The 22,816-nt window shown below is 41.8% G+C and overlaps 1 protein-coding gene across 2 annotated transcripts in view; it reads right to left on the reverse strand.

The window, feature by feature from the left end:
* Positions 1-3,565: 3,565 nt before the first annotated feature.
* ZNF251 (zinc finger protein 251) overlaps positions 3,566-22,816 on the reverse strand; it is a 29,533-nt gene continuing 10,282 nt past the window's right edge. For both annotated transcript variants that reach the window (XM_064268285.1, XM_010602160.3), the window contains one exon: positions 3,566-5,945. In XM_064268285.1, coding sequence (XP_064124355.1) covers positions 4,261-5,945 — 1,685 coding nt within the window. In that variant the 3' untranslated portion in view covers positions 3,566-4,260. The remainder of the gene's footprint in view (positions 5,946-22,816) is intronic.

Consider the following 22,816-nt stretch of genomic DNA (forward strand, 5'->3'; position numbering starts at 1 on the left):
GGTTGTGTGTCGACTCGACTGGGCCGTGATCCTCAGTGGTTTGGCGGGTAGGGTGTAGTTTCACAGTCATATAATGATGTAATCCTTTCCATGATGAGATCTGATGTGATGTGATCACCTCCATGATGGGATCTGCTATTAGTAGTCAATCAGCTGAAAGAGAGTTTCCTTGGGGGTGTAGCCTGCATCCAATATAGGTGAACTTTCTGGCAAGGCTCGCTGGCTTTGTTTGCTCTGAATCCTGCAGCTGGCTCCTATTCATCTGACCTCCAGTTCTTGGGACTTGAGCTAGCAGCTTGCCTGCTGATCTTGGGATTTGTCAGCCTTCATGGTCTGGACATTGGGTTAGCAGCCCCTGCAGCTATATGAGTTGTGAGAATCCTCTAGCCTGACCCATAGACTTGGGACTTTTCAGCCTTTACAACCACATAAGCCATTTCCTTGATAAAAATATCTCTCTACATAGGTATATAGACGCTTCACTGGTTTTTATTCTCTAGAGAAGCCACACCCCAACAGTCCTTGTACCCCCGAATGCCTTCTTCCTCTCCAACTGCCCAGACCTCAAGGAGCTCAGGTTAGAAAACCTGAGGACTTTTCTTTGAATCCTCCTCTTCTCTGTCATCTACCTCATCCAATCAATAACCAAGTCCTGTCTCTCCAAGTACCTCTATTGGCCTCTATCTCTCTTCATCTCGTCCACCTCCATTTTGGTCCAAGTGACCATCATTCTTCCCTGGACTTTTGCCATAGATTCCTAACTAGTCTGCTGATATTCATATTGCCTGCCACCCCCTCCAACATGACCTTTTCCCCACCCAGAGGCCAGAGTGATCTTTCAAAACCCAAATCTGATTTTGTTACCACACAGACCCTCCCATGATGGTGCCTGCCTTCCCCCGCCCCTCAACCAACACCATACCACCACACATAAACTACATTCCTCATTGCCCTTAGGATAAAGCTGTAATCTTTAATATGGCCAGCCTTTCACAATATTGTAGCACTTGCAATTATTTATTTATCGTGTCTCCCTTCATTCCACGGGGAAGGGGCGACAGTTTTATTCACCACTGTACCCGAGTCGGAAACTCTGGTGACTCAAAATGTCGGCAGTTCAAATCCACGAGGTGCTCCTTGGAAACCCAATTGGGCAGTTCTACTCTGTCCTATAGGGTCGCTATGAGTCGGAATTGACTCAACGGCTATGGGTTTTTTTGTTTGGTACCTGAGTCAAGCACAGGCCTGAGAAAAAATAACTGCTATATGAAGTCTTGAATCTGGATTGAAAACCAGGAGAAGATGCAGGAACACTTCCTGTGACTTTGCTCTGTTTTTCCCATCATGCTTGTGGAGGATGGAAGGGGCGGGGCCATGAGGAACCCTAGGGTCAGAGGTCTTCCAGGCATCCTTAGGTTACCAGAGAGCAAAGGCACAGACCTGGCTCCAGGCAACTCCTTCCAGTGGCTCTGGCGGTGGCCCACGTGGGGTGGGCTGGGTCCAGCAGGGTGGACCTAGCAGGTTTAAGGTTCTCACAGTGGTTCGGATTAAACCATTGTATTAAAAAGGGCTTAAAACTGGTGAACCAGTTTTACTGGTTCACTCACGGCCAATGAAGCAAAATGGGAACAAACCTGAAAATTTTTTAAATTTGAGTGAAGCAGAATGTGAAATATGAATCAAAGCCCTGGAATTGGAAACCCAGAAGAGGCATGCTGAGCCTTTTCAGAACCCTGATGTGGAAGATTGGATTACTGCCAGGACTGTGGAGGGCAACACACATTCAAAGCATCTCTGTATCCATAAAAACCCAAAAAACCAAGCCACCCAGTGCCGTCGAGTTGATTCTGACTCATAGCGACTCTATAGGACAGAGTAGAACTGCCCCATAGAGTTTCCAAGGAGTGCCTGGTGGATTCAAACTGCCGACCCTTTGGTTAGCAGCCATAGCTCTTAACCACTATGCCATCACGGTTTCCCTTTGTACCCATGGAGGCTGTAAAAAGGTTAAGGCCCCCAGAGCTGCCATAGCATCAGTTCTCAAGCTTGAAGCTCTACTTTTGTTTTCATTTCATTTTTAGCCCCTGGTTGTTCACTTTTTTCTTGGTGCTTACCCATGAGTTTTTCTACTAACATCTTCAGTCCCAGGTTCCCCCAAAGGTAAAGGCCAAGTGTTAGAAGGGCTATTAGAGCTGCCCACAAGCCCTTCCAAGGGCTAATGCTGCCACCATACACAAACATTAGCTATGGAGCACTCCAGCAGCTTAGGAAGGGAAAAGTTTTAATTTACCCAGTATACTTTGTGAACAAAATGCAAGCAGAAACACATAGTGCTTTCACAAAGTGCTTTCACAACACTGCTTTCCTTCCCATCTTTCCTACTCCCAACCTTTCTCCTTTCCTTCTTCCCAAACATGTCTTGAGCACTGTTACGGATTGAATTGCATCCCTCAAAAATATGTGTCGTAAATCCAAACAAGTGGTTCTGTACTCAAGAATTTTAGCAATATAACAGAAGAGACAGAATATAAGCAGATGAAATAAGTGGAGCAAATCACTGAACAAACTTCAAACCAAATGTAAAAGTAACCTCACATTCCACAAGAAAACACAGTAAGCGTAGAAAAAAGGGTAGAGCAGAGATTAACTAAGGAAGCCCCTTGAAGTGGGTGATACTTGAGTTGGGCCAGGAGTGAATAGGAGTGGATTAGAAAAAAGGCTCTTTGAAGTAGAGGTTCGGAACTGAAAATCAGGATTTTAGAGGTCATAGGGCCCACAGATATGAACTAGTCCGGTGCTTTTCAAACTTTCCAGTAAAACTCTTTAAACAGGATCTTATTGTCCAACATATGTAGGACTGTGTTATGGATTAAATTGCGTCCTCCCAAAATATGTGTTGAAATCCTAACCCTTGTACCTGTAAATAGGACTCTGTTCGGATTCAGTGTTTTCTTTTGTTATGTAAATGAGACTACACCAGAGTAGGATGGATACTAACCCAAATCACTTCCGAGGTATAAAAAGAGCAGAAAAGACACAAAGACACACACAAGGGTGAAAGGAAGACAGGTGCCTCTACAAGCCCCTGAATGCCAAGGATTGCTGGCAGTTACTAGAAGCTGAAATAGACAGGAGGGACCTTCCCTTACAGCCCATGCCCTGAATTCAGGCTTCTAGCATACTGAGCTGTGAGCAAATAAATTTCTGTTCTTTAAAGCTACCCATTTGTGGGTATTTCTCTTACGGCAGCACAAGGTAACTAGGACAGATTGCAAGTGGGTAAGCTCAGCTACAGACCTGGGCTTAGATAGCAAAGAGGTGAGGCTGGAGGTATATCAGGTAGAGTAGAAATGGTACTGGTGAGCTCACTTTTCCTGCATTACATTCATTCATCATGTATATCTGAATATGGCCTCTGTTGTGGATTGAATTGTGTCCCCCAAAATATGTGTCAACTTGGCTAGGCCATGATTCCCAGTATTGTGTGGTTGTCTTCTATTTTGTGATCTGATGTGATTATCCTATGTGTTGTGAATCCTACCCTCTACACGTATGGCTATGATCCTATTTGGGAGTGAGTTGTCTGTTATGTTAATGAGGTAGGGCACAGTCTAGAGGATTAAGTTGTATCTTGGGTCAATTTCTTGTGAGATATAAAAGATATAAGTGAGCAGAGAGGAGAGGGATCTCCTACCACCAAGAAAGAAGAGCTGGGAGCAGAGCATGTCCTTTGTACCTGGGGTCCCTGCGCTGGGAAACTCCTAGACCCAGGGGAAGACTGATAACAAGGATCTTCCCGCAGAGCCAACAGAGAAAGCCTTCCCCTGGGGCTGGCACCCTGAATTTGGACTCCTAGCCTCCTAAATGTGAGCAAATAAATTTCTATTTGTTAAAGCCAGCCACTTGTGTTATTTCTGTTATAGTAGCACTAGGTAACTAAGACGGTGCCACACTGGCCACCTTCTAAATAACTATAGCCTTCGCACAGATGAGATTATTTTCCAGAATGAATCCTCTCGTGTTTACTTTCACATTTAAAATTGAGTCATCTGTGATGTTTATTTTGCTTTGCCAGTAATATTTAGACTTTCTTATTTACTTTCATTGCACCACAGATCACCTGTACAACAAAAACGGAACACAGTCTTGTCCATACAACAAAAGAGGGGAAAATGGCTGAATCATTCCCATATTTATCATATTAAAGATGTCTTTCTCAGAAAATCTTTTTGATAATGAATAAAGTATCTTCCAGACTTGTCACTTAAAGGGGGTTTCTCCCCAGCTTTGCTGGTGTAGTATAAGCTGTGAGCTCTGGCTGAAGGCTTTCCCACACATGGAACAATGATAAGGTTTTTCACTAGTCTGGGTTACCTGGTGTTGAATAAGGGTTGAACCCCAACTGAAGGCTTTTCCATGTTCATGACATTTATTGGGTTTCTCCCCAGGATGAATTTCCTGATGTTCAGTGGGCTGTGATGTGGGCCTGAAAATTTTTCCACATTCACTACATGCTAAGGATTTCTCTTCAATATGAATGTTCCAGCACAGAACAAGGTTTGTGCTGTGGCTAAAGGCTCTTTCATGTTCATCGCACACACAGAATTTCTCTACAATGTGGGTTGATCCACGTGGTACAAAGCTGGGGCCATGAACAAAGGCTAGGCCACATTTCCTGCAGTCACTAGGCTTCTCTCCAGTGTGGATTCTCTGATGCTGAGTGAGGGTTGACCTCCGGCTGAAGGCCTTCCCACAATTACCACACTCATAGGGTTTCTCTCCAGTGTGAACCCTCTGGTGTAGGGCGAGTTGTGAGCTCTGACTGAAGGCTTTCCCACAGTCAATGCACTGATATGGTTTCTCTCCAGTGTGAACCCTTTGATGCTGGACAAGAGTTGAACTCCGACTGAAGGCTTTGCCACATTCATTACAAACATAGGGTTTTTCTCCAGTGTGAATCCTTAGGTGCTCAGTAAGGTGAGAGTTAAAGCCAAAGGCTCTGCCACATTCATTACATACATACGGTTTCTCTCCGGTGTGAATCCTATGATGGAGAAAAAGGCTTGAGCTTTGACTGAAGGCCTTCCCACACTGTTTGCATTTATGGGGTTTCTCTCCAGTGTGGATTCTCTGATGTTGAATAAGGCTTGAACTTCGGCTGAAGGCCTTCCCACATTGAGTACACTGATGAGGCCTCTCTCCGGTGTGAATTCTCTGATGCTGTGTTAACTGTGGGCTCTGGCTGAAGGCTCTTCCACACACATTACATTTGTAAGGTTTTTCTCCTATGTGAATGACACGATGTTGAATAAGAGTTGAGCTTCGACTGAAAGCCTTCCCACACTCACTACACCCAAAAGGTTTTTCTCCAGTATGAATTCTCCGGTGAAGAAGGAGATGGGTATTGAGCCCAAAAGTTTTCCCACATTCATTACATTTAAATGGTTTATTTCCAGTGTGAACTCGACGATGCAGAATCAGGTTTGAGCTGTGACTAAAGGCTCGCCCACACTGAACACATTTATAAGGTTTTTCCCCAGTATGACTTCTCTGATGTCTACTTAGGTCTGAGTTATACTTGAAGGTTTTGCTGCACACATCACATTTAAAGACTCTCTCCTCTGTTTTATTTCTTTGAGGTCTGACAGCATTTTGGTTCAGGTTCAAATTTTTATCAAACATACTACATTCCTGGGTTTGTTCTCCTGGAGATCTCTTCTTATGCATGACTGCTGTTTCTCTAACTCTCTTGTGAAGATGGGGTTTCTGCCCAACAGAACTTCCCAGATGCCCTTCTAGTTTACCCACACACCAAGCTTCCTGCATCTTGGATGCCTGCGGATTACCCCTTGAGAATCTACTTGATCTCAATTCTGTAGTGTTTACTTCTTCAGAACATTTCTGGTTTCGAATGGATAGTTCTTTCTCAGTTCCAATCTCAGAATCTGTTAAATAAAAGCATAAGTGAATTACTAGAAAATGTTCCATCAGAAATAATATCCATATGTGTTAAAAGCTCCCATGAATCATTATGCAAAAGCTAGACACTCCAATAGAAAAATGGGTCACAGGCAGAATTCAGAAGTACAGATGGCCAATCAACAGAATAAAAATACTCAAGCTCATTAGTAATCAAAGAAATCAAAGTAGAACAAATTATGACTTTTCACCTATCAAAGTGACAAATTTATACATTCAACAGATATTTTGAAGGCCAGATTCAATGCTAGGTCAGAAATATATCATTTAGGAAGACAAATATAGTCTCTGACCTCATGAAGCTTACATTCTATTCAGATAGACAAATATTTAAGCAAATTAATTTTTAAAAAAGCATGATAAATCTTGTGATACAGAGACATGAGAATACATCATGGGATTCCAACATATCTATGGGGCCAGAGAAGGCCTCCGGGAGGAAGTGAAATTTGAGCTAAAACCTGAAGATGAAATAAGTTAGCAACAGCAGACACGCAGGACTGGATGCATGACAGAATTAGCCAAGTTCAAGAATGAAAAGAATTCCATTGCACCTCAGCTAATGCAAGAAGCACAAGGAAGAGAATGGAGAGGAGTGGGGGTGGGGTGCGGGGAGAGACAGATCATGGAAGGCACTACAAAATGGTCACGAAGTTTAGACTGTATTCCAATACTTAAAAAATAATAACGCTCAATGATGCTGAGAATCTAAAGAAAATCATTGTCATATGATGCTGGTGGAATTATTAATATGATTTTTTTAAAAGAGAAGGTTAGTAATATGTACCACAAAAATTAGTATTTTACATGCCCTTTGTCCTCAAATTATCCTTCTAGGGATTTCTCCTAAGGGGATAGTCATATGCACAAATAAATTACTTCTGTGACAGTTACTGAAGAGCTCTTTTAATCAGAAATGGGTCTATATCATCGTAAAGAAACAAAAAACAACCCAGGTGTCCAAAAATAGGGGATTATTTAAACCAATTATAGATGTCTCATGTAATGGAATAGCATTCTGCCATTAAAATCATATAAGAATCAATACATAATTACATATTAAAATGAAAAACCTATAATAAATTAAATATTAAAAATACCACTGTTAGAGGACTAGGAACAGAAGGAAATTCTCTTAATATAATATGGGGTGAGTATCTACAAAAACACCTTGTTACGGATTGATTCGTATCCTTAAAAAAATACATGTTCAAGACTTAACCCCATTACGTCTGAATGTGACTTTATTTGGAAATAGTATCTTTGCAGATGTAATCGGTTAAGTTAGTATGAGGTCATACCGGAGTAGGTTGGATCCTAATACAATATGACTGGTGTCCTTCTAAGAAGAGGAGAAGTGACACAGAGACTCAAAAAGAGACGGAAGAAAGACAGTCATGTGACGAAGGATGTAGAGATGGAAGGTAAGCTGCCACAAGCCAAGGACCTCCTAGGGCTACCTGAAGAAAGGAAGAGGCAGCAATGAAGGACCCTACCCTAGAGGGGTTGGAGGGAACAGAACCCTGCCAAGACTTTGATTTGGTACTTCTAGCCTCCAGAACTGTGAGTGAACACATTTCTGTTGTTTTAAGCCATCCAGTTTGTAGTCCTTTGTTGTAGCAGCCACAGGAAACTAACATATATCTACAACAAACATTATGCTCCATGATGAATGTGGAAAGCTTCCTTTTGAGTTTGGGTTTGCCTGCCATCGCTGCTTCTGTTCAACTTTGGGCTCAGTGTCCTAGCCAGAGCAGTAAGACAACAGAAAGAAATAAAATGTATAAGAATTAGAAAGGATGAAACAAGATCATCATTCGCAGAAAATAAAAAATAATCTACAAGTATTAGAATTAATAAGAATTTATCAAGGTTGCTCAATACAAAATCAAAATATTAATTACATTTCTATATACAAACAGAAACAAATAGCTAGAAAATTACAGTTAAAAAATATCTTTTAAATTAAACCCAGAAAACTACCCAAATACCCCATCAACAGTAGAGTGGATAAATAAATTGTCGCACAGCTGTGCAATGGAGTATCATACAACAACGAGAATGAATGGACTACAACCACACACAACATGGTTGAAATCTCACAAATGTAATTTTAGTGAAAGAAGCTGTCATGGATTGAATTATGTCCCCTAAAAAATCTGTGTATCAACTTGGTTAGGCCATGTGTGGTTGTCTTCCATTTTGTGATTGTAATTTTATGCTGAGAGGATTAGGGTGGGATTGTAACACTACCCTTACTCAGGTCACCTCCCTGATCCAAGGCAAACAGAATTTCCGCAGGGTGTGGCCTGCACCACCTTTTATCCCTCAAGGGATAAGAGGAAACAGAAGCAAGCAGAGATTTGGGGACCTCATACCACCAAGAAAGTAGCACCAGGAGCACAGCGTGTCCTTTGGACACAGGGTCCCTGCACCTGAGAAGCTCCTTGACCATGGGAAGATTGAGGACAAGGACCTTCCTCCAGAGCCGACAGAGAGAGAAAGCCTTCCCCCGGAGCAGATGCCCTGAATTTAGATAGCCTACTTTACTGTGAGGGAATAAATTTCTCTTTGTTAAAGCCATCCACTTGTGGTACTTCTGTTATAGCAGCAGTAGATGACTAAGACAGAAGCCATATAAATGGAATAATACAACTTACACAAAACAGCATAAGTTGTATTATTCCATTTATATGAAGTTCAAAACCAGGAAAAATTCAGTAGTTACCTCTAGGGGCAATAGTGATTGGAGGGGATACAATGAGGGCTTCTGTAGTGCTGATAATGTTCTGTTTCTTAGTCTGAGCACTGGTTACGTGGCTGGGTTCAGTTTTTTAAAGTTTAGTAAGCACAAAATCATTTGTGTGCTTTTACATATTGTATTACATTTCAACAAAAAGCATTTTTAAAGAAAAATTAATATAACACCCTGGCTATAATATAAAGGAAAAATAAAGGTAATTTACAAAATACCTAGGAATAAATCTAACCAAAGAAATAAAAGACTTCCTTGCAGAAAACACACTACAGTGAAACCTGTGAGAGCCGGAACTTGATGGAACTGCATTGTTTTTCTGGGTCTCGCAAGTTTTCCGCCTTTGACAGGGAGCTGTCTTGCCACTTTTTATCACTTGTTTTCATGGAAAATATTTAAGTTTTCCTTCTCTGACAGGCTTCTGGCTTTCGCAGGTTTTACTGTACATTATTGAGTAAAATTAAGGAAAACCTAAGTAAATGAAGAGATATAACACGATCATGAATTGGGATATTCAGATTGTAAAGACAGCCCTTTCTCTCCAAACGGATTTACTGCAACTGCAATCAAATCCCAACCATTTTTTTTTTTTTTATCAAGCTGATTCTAAAATCAATGTGGAAATGCAAAGGGTCAAGAATAGGCAAGATACCATTCAAGACAAGCAACAAGGTGGGAAGACTTGCTCTGCTGGATATCAAGACTTCTTATAAAGCTACCGCATTGCTGACAGTGATCCAAGAGGGCCAAACAGACGATGGGAGAGGAAAAAATACATGTATGGACTTGCATGTTTGTGGGCACACATGCATGTAGGTATGTTTGAGCTTGAGAAGGAATGTGTATATTCTTCTCACTGGAAAGAGAAGGGGTCTTCTGCTCCCCTCTTTATGACAGAGTGTACAGGAGTGAAGGCTTTGGGGTTCTTTCTCTACAAACTGGGTCAGCGGGATACAGCAGTAGTGGTGGGGGCTGGGCAGCCACTGGGCCACTTTTCTTGTTGAAGAGGACAACTGAGAGTAGTTAAAAACACGGACTCTGAAATCGTACTGCCTGAGTTTGTGGCAGCTGCACCCAGGGGGAGCCAAGGCAAATACTTAACTACTTTAAGCCTCACTTCTCTCATCTGAAAATAGGTAGCAATAGCTTTCTTTTAAAATGTTATGTAAATATATTTGAAAACTTTGGTATTAAACAATGTTGTTGTTGTTAGATGCCATCAAGTCAGTTCTGACTTACAGCGAAGCTACGCACAACAGAACAAAACACTGCCCAGACTTAGACTTACACCATCTTCACAAACATTATGCTTGAGTCCATTGTTGCAGCCACTGTGTCAACCCATCTTGTTGAGGGTCTTCCTCTTTTCACTAACCCTCTACTCTACCAATCATGATGTCCTTCTCAGAGACTGGTCCCTCCTGATAACATGTCCAAAGTATGTGAGATGAAGTCTCACCATGCTTGCTTCTAAGGAGCATTCTGATTGTACTTCTTCCAACACAGATTTGTTTGTTCTTTTAGCAGTCCCTGGTATATTCAATGTTCTTTGCCAACACCACAATTTAAAGGGATCAATTCTTCTTCAGTCTTCCTTAATCACTGTTCAGCTTTCGCATACATAGGACACTAAGGCTTGGGTCAGGCACAGGTTAGTCTTCAAGGTGACATCTTTGCTTTTCAATACTTTAAAGAGGTCCTTTGCAGCAGATTTGCCCAATGCAATGCATTTTTTGATTTCTTGACTGCTGGTTCCATGGGTGTTGAGTGTGGTCCAAGTAAAATGAAATCATTAGCAACTTCAATCTTTTCTCAGTTTATCATGATGTTGCTTATTGGTCCAGTTGTGAGGATTTTTGTTTTCTTTATGCTGAAGTGTAATCCATACTGAAGGCTGTGGTCGTTGATCTTCATCAATAAGTACTTCAAGTCTTCATTACTTTCAGCAAGAAAGGTTGTGTCATCTGCATAACACAGGTTGTTAATGAGTCTTCCTCCAATCCTGAAGCCCCGTTCTTCATACAGTCCAGCTTCTCGGATTATTTGCTCAGCATACAGATTGAATAAGTATGATGAAAGGATACAACCCTGATGCACACCCTTCTTGACTTTACACCAGGCAGTATCCCCGTGTTCTGTTTGAACGGTGGCCTCTTAATGCATGTGCAGGTTCCTCATGAGCACAATTAAATGTTCTGGAATTTCCATTCTTCACAATATTGTCCATAAATTGTTATGATTCACACAGTCGAATGCCTTTGCATAGTCAATAAAACACAGGTAAACATCTTTCTGGTATTCTCTGCCTTCAGCCAGGATCCATCTGACATCAGCAATGATATCCCTGGTTCCACGTCCTCTTCTGAATCTGGCTTGAATTTCTGGCAGTTCCCTGTCGATATACTGCTGCAGTCACTTTTGAATTACCTTCAGCAAAATTTTACTTACGTGTGATATTAATGATATTGTTTTATAATATCCCCATTAGGTTCGATCACCTTTCTTGGGAATAGGCATAAATACAGATCTCTTCCACTCAGTTGGCCAGGTAGCTGTCTTCCAAATTTCTTGGCATAGATGACTGAACACTTCTAGCAGTGCACTGGTTTGTTAAAACATCTCAATTGATATTTCATCAATTCCTGGAGCCTTGTTTTTGTTTATTTATTGTGTTTTAAGTGAAAGTTTACAAATCAAGTCAGTCTTTCATACAAAAACTTATACACACATTGCTATGTTCTCTTAGCTGCTCTCCCCCTAATAAGACAGCATACTCCACTCCACCCTGTATTTCCCATGTCCATTCAACCAGCTCCTGTCCCCCTCTGGCTTCTCGTCTCACCTCCAGACAGGAGCTGCCCACATAGTTTCAGGTGTCTACTTGAGCCAAGAAGATCACTCCTCACCAGTTATCATTTTCTGTCTTACAGTCCAGTCCAATTCCTGTCTGAAGAGTTGGCATCAGCAATGGCTCCGTCTTGGGCTAACAGAGGGTCCGAGGACAATGACTTCTGGGGTCCCTCCAGTCTCATTCAGACCATTAAGTCTCGTCTTTTTACAAGAATTTGAAGTCTACATCCCACTGTTCTCCTGCTCCATCCAGGATTCACTGTTGTGTTCCCTTTAAAGGCAGTCATCGGTGGTAGCCAGAGACCGTCTAGTTCTTCTGGTCTTAGACTGATGTAGTCTCTGGCTTACGTGGCCCTTTCTGTCTCTTGGGGTCATCTTTACCTTATGCCTTCGGTGTTCTTCATTCTCCTTTGCTCTAGGTGGGCTGAGACCAATTGATGCATCTTAGATTGGAGCCTTGTTTTTTGCCAATGCCTTCGGTGCAGTTTGGATATCTTCCTCCAGTACCATTGGTTCCTGATCATATGCTACCTCCTGAAATGGTTGAACATTGGCCAATTCTTTTTGGTATAGTGACTCCATCTTCTTTTGATGTTTCCTGTATCACTTAACATTTACCCCACAGAATCCTTCAATATTGCAACTGGAGGCTTGAATTTTTTCTTCAGTTCTTTCAGCTTGAGAAATACTGAACATGTTCTTCCCTTTTCGTTTTCTATCTCCAGGTCTTTGCACATCTCATTATAATACTTTAATTTGTCTTCCCAAGCTGCCCTTTGAAATCTTCTGTTCAGCTGTTTTACTTCATTTCTTCTATGTGCTTTAGCTACTCGATGTTCAAGAGCAAGTTTCGGAGACTCTTCTGACATCCATTTTGGTCTTCTCTTTCTTTTTTTTTCTTTCCTGTCTTTTTAGTGACCTCTTGCTTTCTTCATTTATGATGACCTTGATGTCATTCCACAACTCATCTGTCTTCAGTCATTAGTGTTCAATGCATCAAATCTATTGTTGAGATGGCTTCTAAATTCAGGTGGGATATACTCAAGGTCGTACTTTGGCTCTCGTGCACTTGTTCTAATTTTCTTCAGTTTCAACTTGAACTTGCATATGAGCAGTTGATAGTCTTTTCTGCAGTTGGCTCCTGGCCTTGATATTAGATAATAATACAATACAAGAAGATGAGATTATGAAGAAAGCGAAAAGACAACCTACAGAATGGGAAAAAATATTTGCAAATCATATATCTGATAAGGGTCTAGCCAGAATATGAACTCTCACAACTCAACAACAAAAGGCAAACAGCCAATTAAAAAAGTGGGCAAAAGACTCAAATAGACATTTCTCCAAAGAAGGTATACAAATGGCCAACAACACATGAAAAAAAGATGCGCAACATCATTACCAGTAGGAAAACACAAATCAAAACCACTATGAGATACCACTTCACGCTCCCTAGGATGGTAATAATAATAATAGTAATAGAAAACAATGTGTTAGCAAAGATATGGAGACATCGGAACTCTCCTCCATTGCTGGTGGGAATATAAAATGGTTCAGTTGGAGTGGACAACATTTTGGCGGTTCTTCATTAAACATGGAATTACCCTATGATCCAGAAATTCCACTCCTAGATATATACCCCAGGGAATTGAAAACAGACTCAAACAAGTACATATACACACAAGTTCACTGCAGCACTATTCATAATCGCCAAAAGGCAGACACAACTCAAATGTCCATCTACAGATAAGCAGATAAACAAATTGTGATATATGTACACAATGGAATATTATTCAGCCATAAAAAAGAAGTACTGATACATGCTAAAACCTGGAAAAACCTCAAAAATATTATGTTAAGTGAATGAAGCCATTTACATGAAACGTCCAGAATAGGAAAATCCCTGGAGACAGAAAGCAGATTGGTGGTTGTCAGAGGCTGAGGAGAGGAATGGGCAGTAACTGCTCAACAGGTAAGGCGCTTCCTTTGGGGGCGATACAAATGTTCGGGAACTAGGCAGAGGTGACTGTTGCACAACATTGTCAATGTACTAAATGCCATTCAATTGTTCATTTTCAAGTGGTTAATTTTGTATTACGTGAATCTCGCCTCAATAAAAGGAAAAAATTGATGTTTCTCAATTTCAAAGTGTCATTACCTGAAACTCTAGATTAAAACCATGAAAACTCTTATGGAAAATTAAGTACTGTCTTTGTTTTTTAAGCCTGTGGTAACGGCACCCAATATAAAAATGAAATAGAGATGAAACATTTTAATCCATATGAAGATTTGGATTTTTTATACCAAAATTGCTAAAGCTGCTTTTATTTCTTAAACTAGTCTTGCTAATAATAAATGATCCTTATATAAGCTGAGATTAATGTATGAAAATGCAATGTGAACGTGGGTTACAACTAAAATGTGCAAAGTCTACAAAAACCAGAAATACTCTTTATAAATGGACTCTGATTACATGTAGATCCTCAAAGTAACATAATATTATAATTAAAAAATTATATATTACCTTATATAACATTATATATATTATATAGACCTATAAAATTTTTGCATTTAATCTTTCTCAGTACAAGTTAAAGGTATGATGTTTCTCTGATGGAACTTAATGTTAATTTTGCATTATATTTTGCTAGTAATGTGGGTTTTTTTTTCTGTCACTCTTAAGTGATTAGGGAATATTAAGACTATTTTGAAATTGAGGTAATAAATACCTATGTTAAACAGGTTAACAGGTATATAAAGATCTTTAAAAGTAGAGATTAACCCGAAAGCTTCCTTCTATAAAAGTTAAAAGAGAAATTTGAAAAAGACTAAAAAATTTTCACGTCATTTCCCCTATATTTTCTTTCTGGTAATCATAGAGAATTCCCGTTGAACACTAGATATCCTCCCCGATGGCTCCCACTAATGCAAATCAGAATTTAAAAATACATCTTGTCTCACACTGTCAAAAGCATTCTACATTTTCGCCTTTCTGATTGGAAGCACCATATTACACTCAGGTTGAGACGGCCCGTAAAAAAGTCCAATTATGACACGCTCTCAAGATTGCTGCATGCCTGAGTCCTGCCCCTCGCCCCCTGCTGGCTTTATAACAGGCCTGGCAGTCCTCTTACACTCCTACACCAGAGGAATCAGTCCTCCCATACTCCTACACCACCAGAATCAGTCCTCCCACACTCCTACACCACCAGAATCAGTCCTCCCATACTCCTACACCACCAGAATCAGTCCTCCCACACTCCTACACCACCAGAATCAGTCCTCCCACACTCCTACACCACCAGAATCAGTCCTCCCACACTCCTACACCACCAGAATCACTCCTCCCACACTCCTACACCACCAGAATCACTCCTCCCACACTCCTACACCACCAGAATCACTCCTCCCACACTCCTACACCACCAGAATCAGTCCTCCCACACTCCTACACCACCAGAATCAGTCCTCCCACACTCCTACACCACCAGAATCAGTCCTCCCACACTCCTACACCACCAGAATCAGTCCTCCCACACTCCTACACCACCAGAATCAGCCCTCCCACACTCCTACACCACCAGAATCAGTCCTCCCACACTCCTACACCACCAGAATCAGTCCTCCCACACTCCTACACCACCAGAATCAGCCCTCCCACACTCCTACACCACCAGAATCAGTCCTCCCACACTCCTACACCACCAGAATCAGTCCTCCCACACTCCTACACCACCAGAACCAGTCCTCCTACACTCCTACACCACCAGAATCAGTCCTCCTACACTCCTACACCACCAGAATCAGTCCTCCTACACTCCTACACCACCAGAATCAGCCCTCCCACACTCCTACACCAGCAGAATCAGTCCTCCCACACTCCTACACCACCAGAATCAGTCCTCCCACACTCCTACACCACCAGAATCAGTCCTCCTACACTCCTACACCACCAGAATCAGCCCTCCCACACTCCTACACCACCAGAATCAGTCCTCCCACACTCCTACACCACCAGAATCAGTCCTCCTACACTCCTACACCACCAGAATCAGCCCTCCCACACTCCTACACCACCAGAATCAGCCCTCCTACACTCCTACACCACCAGAATCAGCCCTCCCACACTCCTACACCACCAGAATCAGTCCTCCTACACTCCTACACCACCAGAATCAGCCCTCCCACACTCCTACACCACCAGAATCAGTCCTCCCACACTCCTACACCACCAGAATCAGTCCTCCCACACTCCTACACCACCAGAATCAGTCCTCCCACACTCCTACACCAGCAGAATCAGCCCTCCCACACTCCTACACCACCAGAATCAGCCCTCCCACGCTCCTACACCACCAGAATCAGCCCTCCCACACTCCTACACCACCAGAATCAGCCCTCCCACACTCCTACACCACCAGAATCAGCCCTCCTAGGCTCCTACACCACCAGAATCAGCCCTCCCACACTCCTACACCACCAGAATCAGCCCTCCTAGGCTCCTACACCACCAGAATCAGTCCTCCTACACTCCTACACCACCAGAATCAGCCCTCCCGCACTCCTACACCACCAGAATCAGCCCTCCCGCACTCCTACACCACCAGAATCAGTCCTCCTAGGCTCCTAAAAAAAACACCGCCAGAATCAGCTGGAAAACGCCCAGCCAGCTCGCTGGGAACAGAAGGAGTCGAGAGGTCGAGCTCTGCCCACCAGCAGCACAGGGGAGGATTTAACCGCCTGGACATCGCTGGGCAGTCAAAGCGAGGCTCTGCCTCCCCCAAGAGGCCTTCCTTGGAAAGACAGTGACTACAAGGTGGCGGCAGATACCCTGGTGTCATAGTGGTTAAGGGGTATGGCTGCTAACCAAAAGGTCTGCAGTTCAAATCCACCACAGGCTCCTTGGAAACTCTATGGGGCAATTCTACTCTGTCCTATAGCATCACTATGAGTCACGATCAACTTGACAGTAACAGGTTTTAAAAGGTGGTGGCATGTGGAATTAAAACAAATTAATACAGTGAACTACCACTGTCAGTTCACCTTTTTCTCAATCCTAATTTTTTAATGCCTATAATCTTCTAAACTTTATAGTGTGGCATCCCAACCATTCTGCTTTATATTTAATAGTTCCTTCGACAGCAGTGGGTTTGGTTTTTTTGGTTTTTTACCAGAATAGTTCCATGCTCCTAAATGACCAACCAAACTTCCAATTGCCTCAGTGTAGTTTATTTGGTGGCTTGCGTGTTGCTTTTATGCTGGAAGCTATGCCACTGGTATTTCAAATACCAGCAGGGTCACCCATGGTGGACAAGTTTCAGCTGAGCTTCCAGACTAAGACAGTCTAGGAAAAAGGACCCGGTGCTCTACTTCTGAAAAAATGGCCAGTGAAAACCTTATGAATAGCAGTAAAACATTGTCTGATACAGTGTTGGAAGATGAGCCCCCCAGGTCGGAGGGTACTCAAAATATGACTGGGGAAGAGCTGTCTCCTCAAAGTAGAGATGACCTTAATGACATGGATAAAGCTTTCAGGACTTTCATTTGCTGATGTGGCATGACTCAGAATGAGAACAGCTGCAAACATCCACTAATAATCAGAATGTGAAATGTATGAAGTATGAATCTACGAAAATTTCAAGTCATCAAAAATGAAATAGAACATATAAAGATCAATATCCTAGGCATTAGTGAGCTGAGATGGACTGGTATTGGCCATTTTGAATTGGGCAATCATATATGGTCTACTATGCCAGGAATGACAAACTGAAGAGGAGTGGTGTAACATTCATCGTCAAAAAGAATATTTCAAGATCTAGCCTGAAGAACAGTGCTATCGGTGATAGGATAATACCCACATGCCTACAAGTTAGACCAGTTAATACAACTATTATTCAAGTTTACGCACCAACCACAGAGGCCAAAGGTGAAGAAATTGAAGATTTTTACCAACTTCTGAGGTCTGAAATTGATCAAACATACAATCAACATGTAATGATAATTACCGGTGATTGGAACATGAAAGTTGGAAACAAAGAAGGATTGGTAGTTGGAAAATATGCCCGTGGTGATAGAAATGACACCAGAGATCGCATGACAGAATTTTGCAAGACGCACGTCTAATGCACCGCAAATACCTTTTTTCAACAACATAAACAGTAACTATACACATGGGCCTCACTGGTTGGAATAGACAGGCATCAAAATGACTACATCTGTAGAAAGAGATGATGGAAAAGCTCAATATCATCAGTCAGAGCAATGCCAGGAGCTGACTGTGGAATTTGCTCATATGCAAGTTCAAGATGAAGCTGAAAAATATTAAAACAAATCCATGAGAGCCAAAGTATGACCTTAAGTATATTCTACCTTAATTTAGAGACCATATCAAGAATAGATTTGATGCATTGAACACTAATGACCAAAGACCAGATGAGTTGTGAGATGACATCAAGGACATCATACATAAAGAAAGCAAAAGGTCTTTAAAAAGACAATAAAGAAAGTAAAGACCAAAATGGGTGTCAGAAAAGACTCTGAAATTTGCTCTTGAATGTAGAGCAGCTAAAGCAAAAGAAAGAAATGATGAAGTAAAAGAGCTGAACAGAAGATTTCAAAGGGCAGCTCAAGAAGACAAAGTATTATAATGAAATGTGCAATGACCTGGAGTTAAAAAACCAAAACGGAAGAACACATTTCACATTTCCCAAGCTGAAAGAACTGAAGTAAAAATTCAAACTTTGAGTTGTAATATGAAGGATTCTATGAGCAAAATATTGAATGACACAGCAAACGTCAAAAGAAGATGGAAAGAATACACAGAGTCAGTGTACCAAAAAGAATTGGTCGATGTTCAATCATTTCAGGCGGCAGCGTATGATTAAAAACCGATGGTATTGAAGGAAGAAGTTCAAGCTGCACTGACAGCATTGGCGAAGAACAAGGCTCCAGGAAATGACAGAATACAAATTCAGATGTTTCAAAAAATGGATGCCGTGGTGGAGGTGCTCACTTGCCTATGCCAAGAGATTTGGAAGATATCTACCTGGCCAAATGACTGCAAGAGATCCATATTTGTGCCCATTTGAAAGAAAGGTGATCCAACAGAATGTGAAAATTATCAAACAATATCATTAATATCACATGCAACAAAAATGACTGCAGCAGTACCTCGACAGGGATCTGCCAGAAATTGAGGCCAGATTCAGAAGAGGATGTGGAACATGGGATATTATTGCTGATATCAGATGGATCTTGACTGAAAACAGAGAATACCAGAAAGATGTTTATCAGTATTTTATTGACTCTATTTGTGTTTTACTATCCTGTTAACTAGTGCTGCTGCAACAGAAATACCACAAGTGAATGGCTTTAACAAAGAGAAATTTATTCTCTCACAGTCTAGGAGGCTAGAAGTCCAAATTCAGGGTGCCAGCGCCAGGGGAAGGCTTTCTTCCTCTGTCAGTTCTGGGGGAAGACCCTTCTCATCAATCTTCCCCTAGTCAAGGAGAGCTCAACACAGGGACCTTGGGTCCAAAGGACGTGCTCTGCTCCCGGCTCTGCTTTCTTGGTGGTAGGAGCTCCCCCCTCCTGCTCACTTCTCTCTTTAATATCTCAAAAGAGATTGACTCAAGACAACCTAGTTTTGTAGACCGAGTCCTGTCCTCTTTAACATAACTGCCTCTAATCCTGCCTCATTAACATCATAGAGGTAGAATCTACAGCACATAGGAAAATTACATCTGATGACAAGATAGTGGACAATCACACAATACTGGGAATCATGGCCTAGCCAAGTTGACACACATTTTTGGGGGACACAATTCAATCCATAACACTGACTATGCAAGGGCATTTGACTGTGTGGATCATAGCAAATTATGGATAATACTGTGAAGAACGGGAATTCCAGAACACTTACTTGTGCTCTTGAGGAACCTGTATGTAGACCAAGAGGCAGTCATTCAAACAGAACAAGTGCACACTGCATGGTTTAAAATCAGGAAAGGTGTGTGTCAGTGTTGTATCCTTTCACCATACTTATGCAAGGTGTATGCTGAGCAAATAATCTGAGAAGCTGGACTATAGGAAGAACAGGGTATCAAGATTGGAGGAAGACTCATTAACAACCTGCAGTATGCAGATGACACCTTGCTTGGTGAAAGCGAAGAGGACTTGAGGCACTTACTGATGAAGCTCAAAGATGACAGCCTTCAGTATGGGTTACACCTCAACATAAAGAAAACAAAAATCGAATGAGCTTCTTGGAGCAGACACATGAGACTATGTTGGCATCGCCTGTCTGGAGGCGAGATGAGAGGACAGAGGGGGTCAGAAGCTGGCCGAATGGACACAAAAGAGAGAGTGGAGGGAAGGAGTGTGCTGTCTCATAAGGGGTAGAGCAATTAGGAGTATATACCAAGGTGTATACAAATTTTTGTATGAGAGATTGACTTGATTTGTAAACTTTCACTTAAAGCACAATAAAAAAAATCCTCACAACTGGACCAATAAGCAACATCATGATAAATGCAGAAAAGATTGAAGTTGTCAAAGATTTCATTTGACTCAGATCCACAATCAACACCCATGGAAGCAGCAGTCAAACAATCAAATGATACATTGCATTGGGCAAATCTTCTGCAAAAGGCCTCTTTAAAGATGTCATGTTGAGGACTAAAGTGTGCTTGACCCAAGCCGTGGTATTTTCCATTGCCTTATGTGCATGTGAAAGCTGGACAATGAATAAGGAAGACCGAAGGGTTGATGCCTTTGAATTATGGTGCTGGCAAAGAATACTGAATATACCGCAGACTGCCAGAAGAACAAACAAGTCTGTCTAGGAAGAAGTACAACCAGAGGGCTCCTTGGAAGCCAAGATGGTGAGATTTCATCTCACGTACTTTGGATATATTATCAGGAGGGACCAGCCCCTGGAAAAGGACATCAGGCTTGGTAAGGTAGAAACCAAAAAACCAACCCGTTGCTGTTGAGTTGATTTCAACTCATGGTGACCCTACAGGACAGAGTAGAACTGCCTCATATGATTTCCAAAGAGCAGCTGGTGGATTCAGACTCCTGACTGTTTTGGTTAGTGGCTAAGCTCTCAACCACTGTGCCACCAGGGCTCTGGCAAGGTAGAGGGTTAACAAAAAAGAGGAATACCCTTGATGAGATGGATTGACATAGTGGCTACTACAATGAGCTGAAACATAAAAACGATTGTTGAGGATAGAGCAGGACCAGGCAGTGTTTCTGTTGTATATGGGGTTGATATGAGTTGGAACTGACTAGCAGGCATCTATCAAAAAGTACAGTGAAAACTGTGAGAGTCAGAACTGGATGGGACTGCCTTGTTTTTCTGGCTCTTGCAAGTTTTCCATCTTTGACAGGGTGCAATCACCACTTTTCTATTGCTCTCTATTTAGTGAAAAAAATTTGAGTTTTCTGTCTCTGACAGGTTTCTGCCTTACACAGTTTCCGGCTTTTACAGGTTTTACTGTACTAAAAAACTGTGTTACAACTCTCCTGCCACATGATCCTAATGTAATCCATATCTCAGATATAAAATCCATATGGAGACAAACCCTGACAAAGCTGCCTGTAGAGCAAGATCAGAAAAAGCAATCAACGAGGACAAAAACAATGTCTCCCTCCCCTCACGCTGCTCCAGTTGTCAGTTGTTCCCCAGGTTGCTGGGTGCCTCATCTCTCAACACCCTTCAGGTGCTGAGAAACCTTGTCTCTACACATTGAATACTGACCATATGACCAGGTTGGCTTTGGCCACGCCACCTCACTTGGAACTGAGTTGGGATAATAACTCCTAAAGCAGGGTACTTGTGCTCATCAGCTCTCTTGCTAGAGAAAAGGCAACAAACACATCCCATCTGATTGACAAGACCGTACTCTAACCAAATGCCACAGAGTTGACTCCAACTCATAGCAACCTTACTCTTTGTTGTTAGCTGCAGTGGAGTTGACTCTGACTCATGGCGATGCCACGTATGTCCGAGTAGAGCTGTGCTGCACAGAGTTTTCAAGACTGTGACCTTTGGGAAGCAGATTGCTAGAACTTTCTTCCCAGATGCCTCTGGGTGGATTTGAACCACCAACTTTTTTGGCTAGTAGTCAAGCACTTAATGTTTGTGCAACCCAGTGACTCCTAACCTTTCTCTATACCTGCCCAAGTGACTCAGGTGCCCAGAGGCTGTTCTAGGAACTTCCCTTCTATCAGAGAAAAACATTTATCAGCAATGCTTGGGCTCCAGGGCCTACATTACTCTTCCTAGTCAGGGTAGGGGTGAGGGTCTCACTCAAGGTTGAACAGGATTGGCCAATACTGGCTACTCTGCTGTTGTGTATAGATATATTGGCCTCTGACTGTCTCCCACAAGCCTTAATATGTCTACGTGATGGGTCTTCTCTCAGGAGCACTGACAAGAGAGTCCCATGATATCATTTCATTTCACCTGAAATAACCCAAAAGACAATTAGATAGCAGAACTCAACGCCATGTTTTATTTCATGTTCTAAGTATGCAACAGCCCAATTCCACCATAAGTTTAGAATAACTTAATCAGTACTTTAGTCAAAATTATCACAAAATAGGAGCTGTTAAAAAAAAAAAAAAATCCACTGCCATCAAGTTGATTCTGACTCATAGTAGCCCTAAAGAACAGAGTAGAATTGCCTCATAGAGTTTCCAGGGCTATAATCTTTACAGAAGCAAACGGCCACATCTTTCTCCCACAGAGCAGCTGGTGGGTTAGAACCACCTATCTCTCGGTTAGCAGCCAAGTGCTTTAACCACTACACCACCAGGGCTGCTTGCAGTGTTTTATAAAACTATGTGGCTCTTAATTTTTTCCCAGACAATACAGGCTCACGTGTGCCCTCAATAAACCTTCCTGCATAACGAGAGAACTTTCTAGGGTGATAAAGTTCTATGTCTTGATACAGGTTTGGTTTACAAAGAGGCATTTGTTTGTTAAAAGGCAGCAAATTTACACTTACAAGTTGTTCATTTCATTGATGTAAATTTCATCTTAAAAGAGGAAAAATAAACAAGTACTGATTTCTTATTAATGGTATATATGTATTTAAGGGAAGTGAAAACAAAAAATAAGTGGTTTATTGGCTCAATAAGGATTTTGAAGTGGCCATTATAATCATCCTCAATTAAGTAAAACAAAACATGAAAATCTCAGGGAGGTGGGAAGTCTCAGCAGAA

The sequence above is a fragment of the Loxodonta africana genome, chromosome 14 (assembly GCF_030014295.1).
Source record: "Loxodonta africana isolate mLoxAfr1 chromosome 14, mLoxAfr1.hap2, whole genome shotgun sequence".
Taxonomy (NCBI): Eukaryota; Metazoa; Chordata; class Mammalia; order Proboscidea; family Elephantidae; genus Loxodonta; species Loxodonta africana.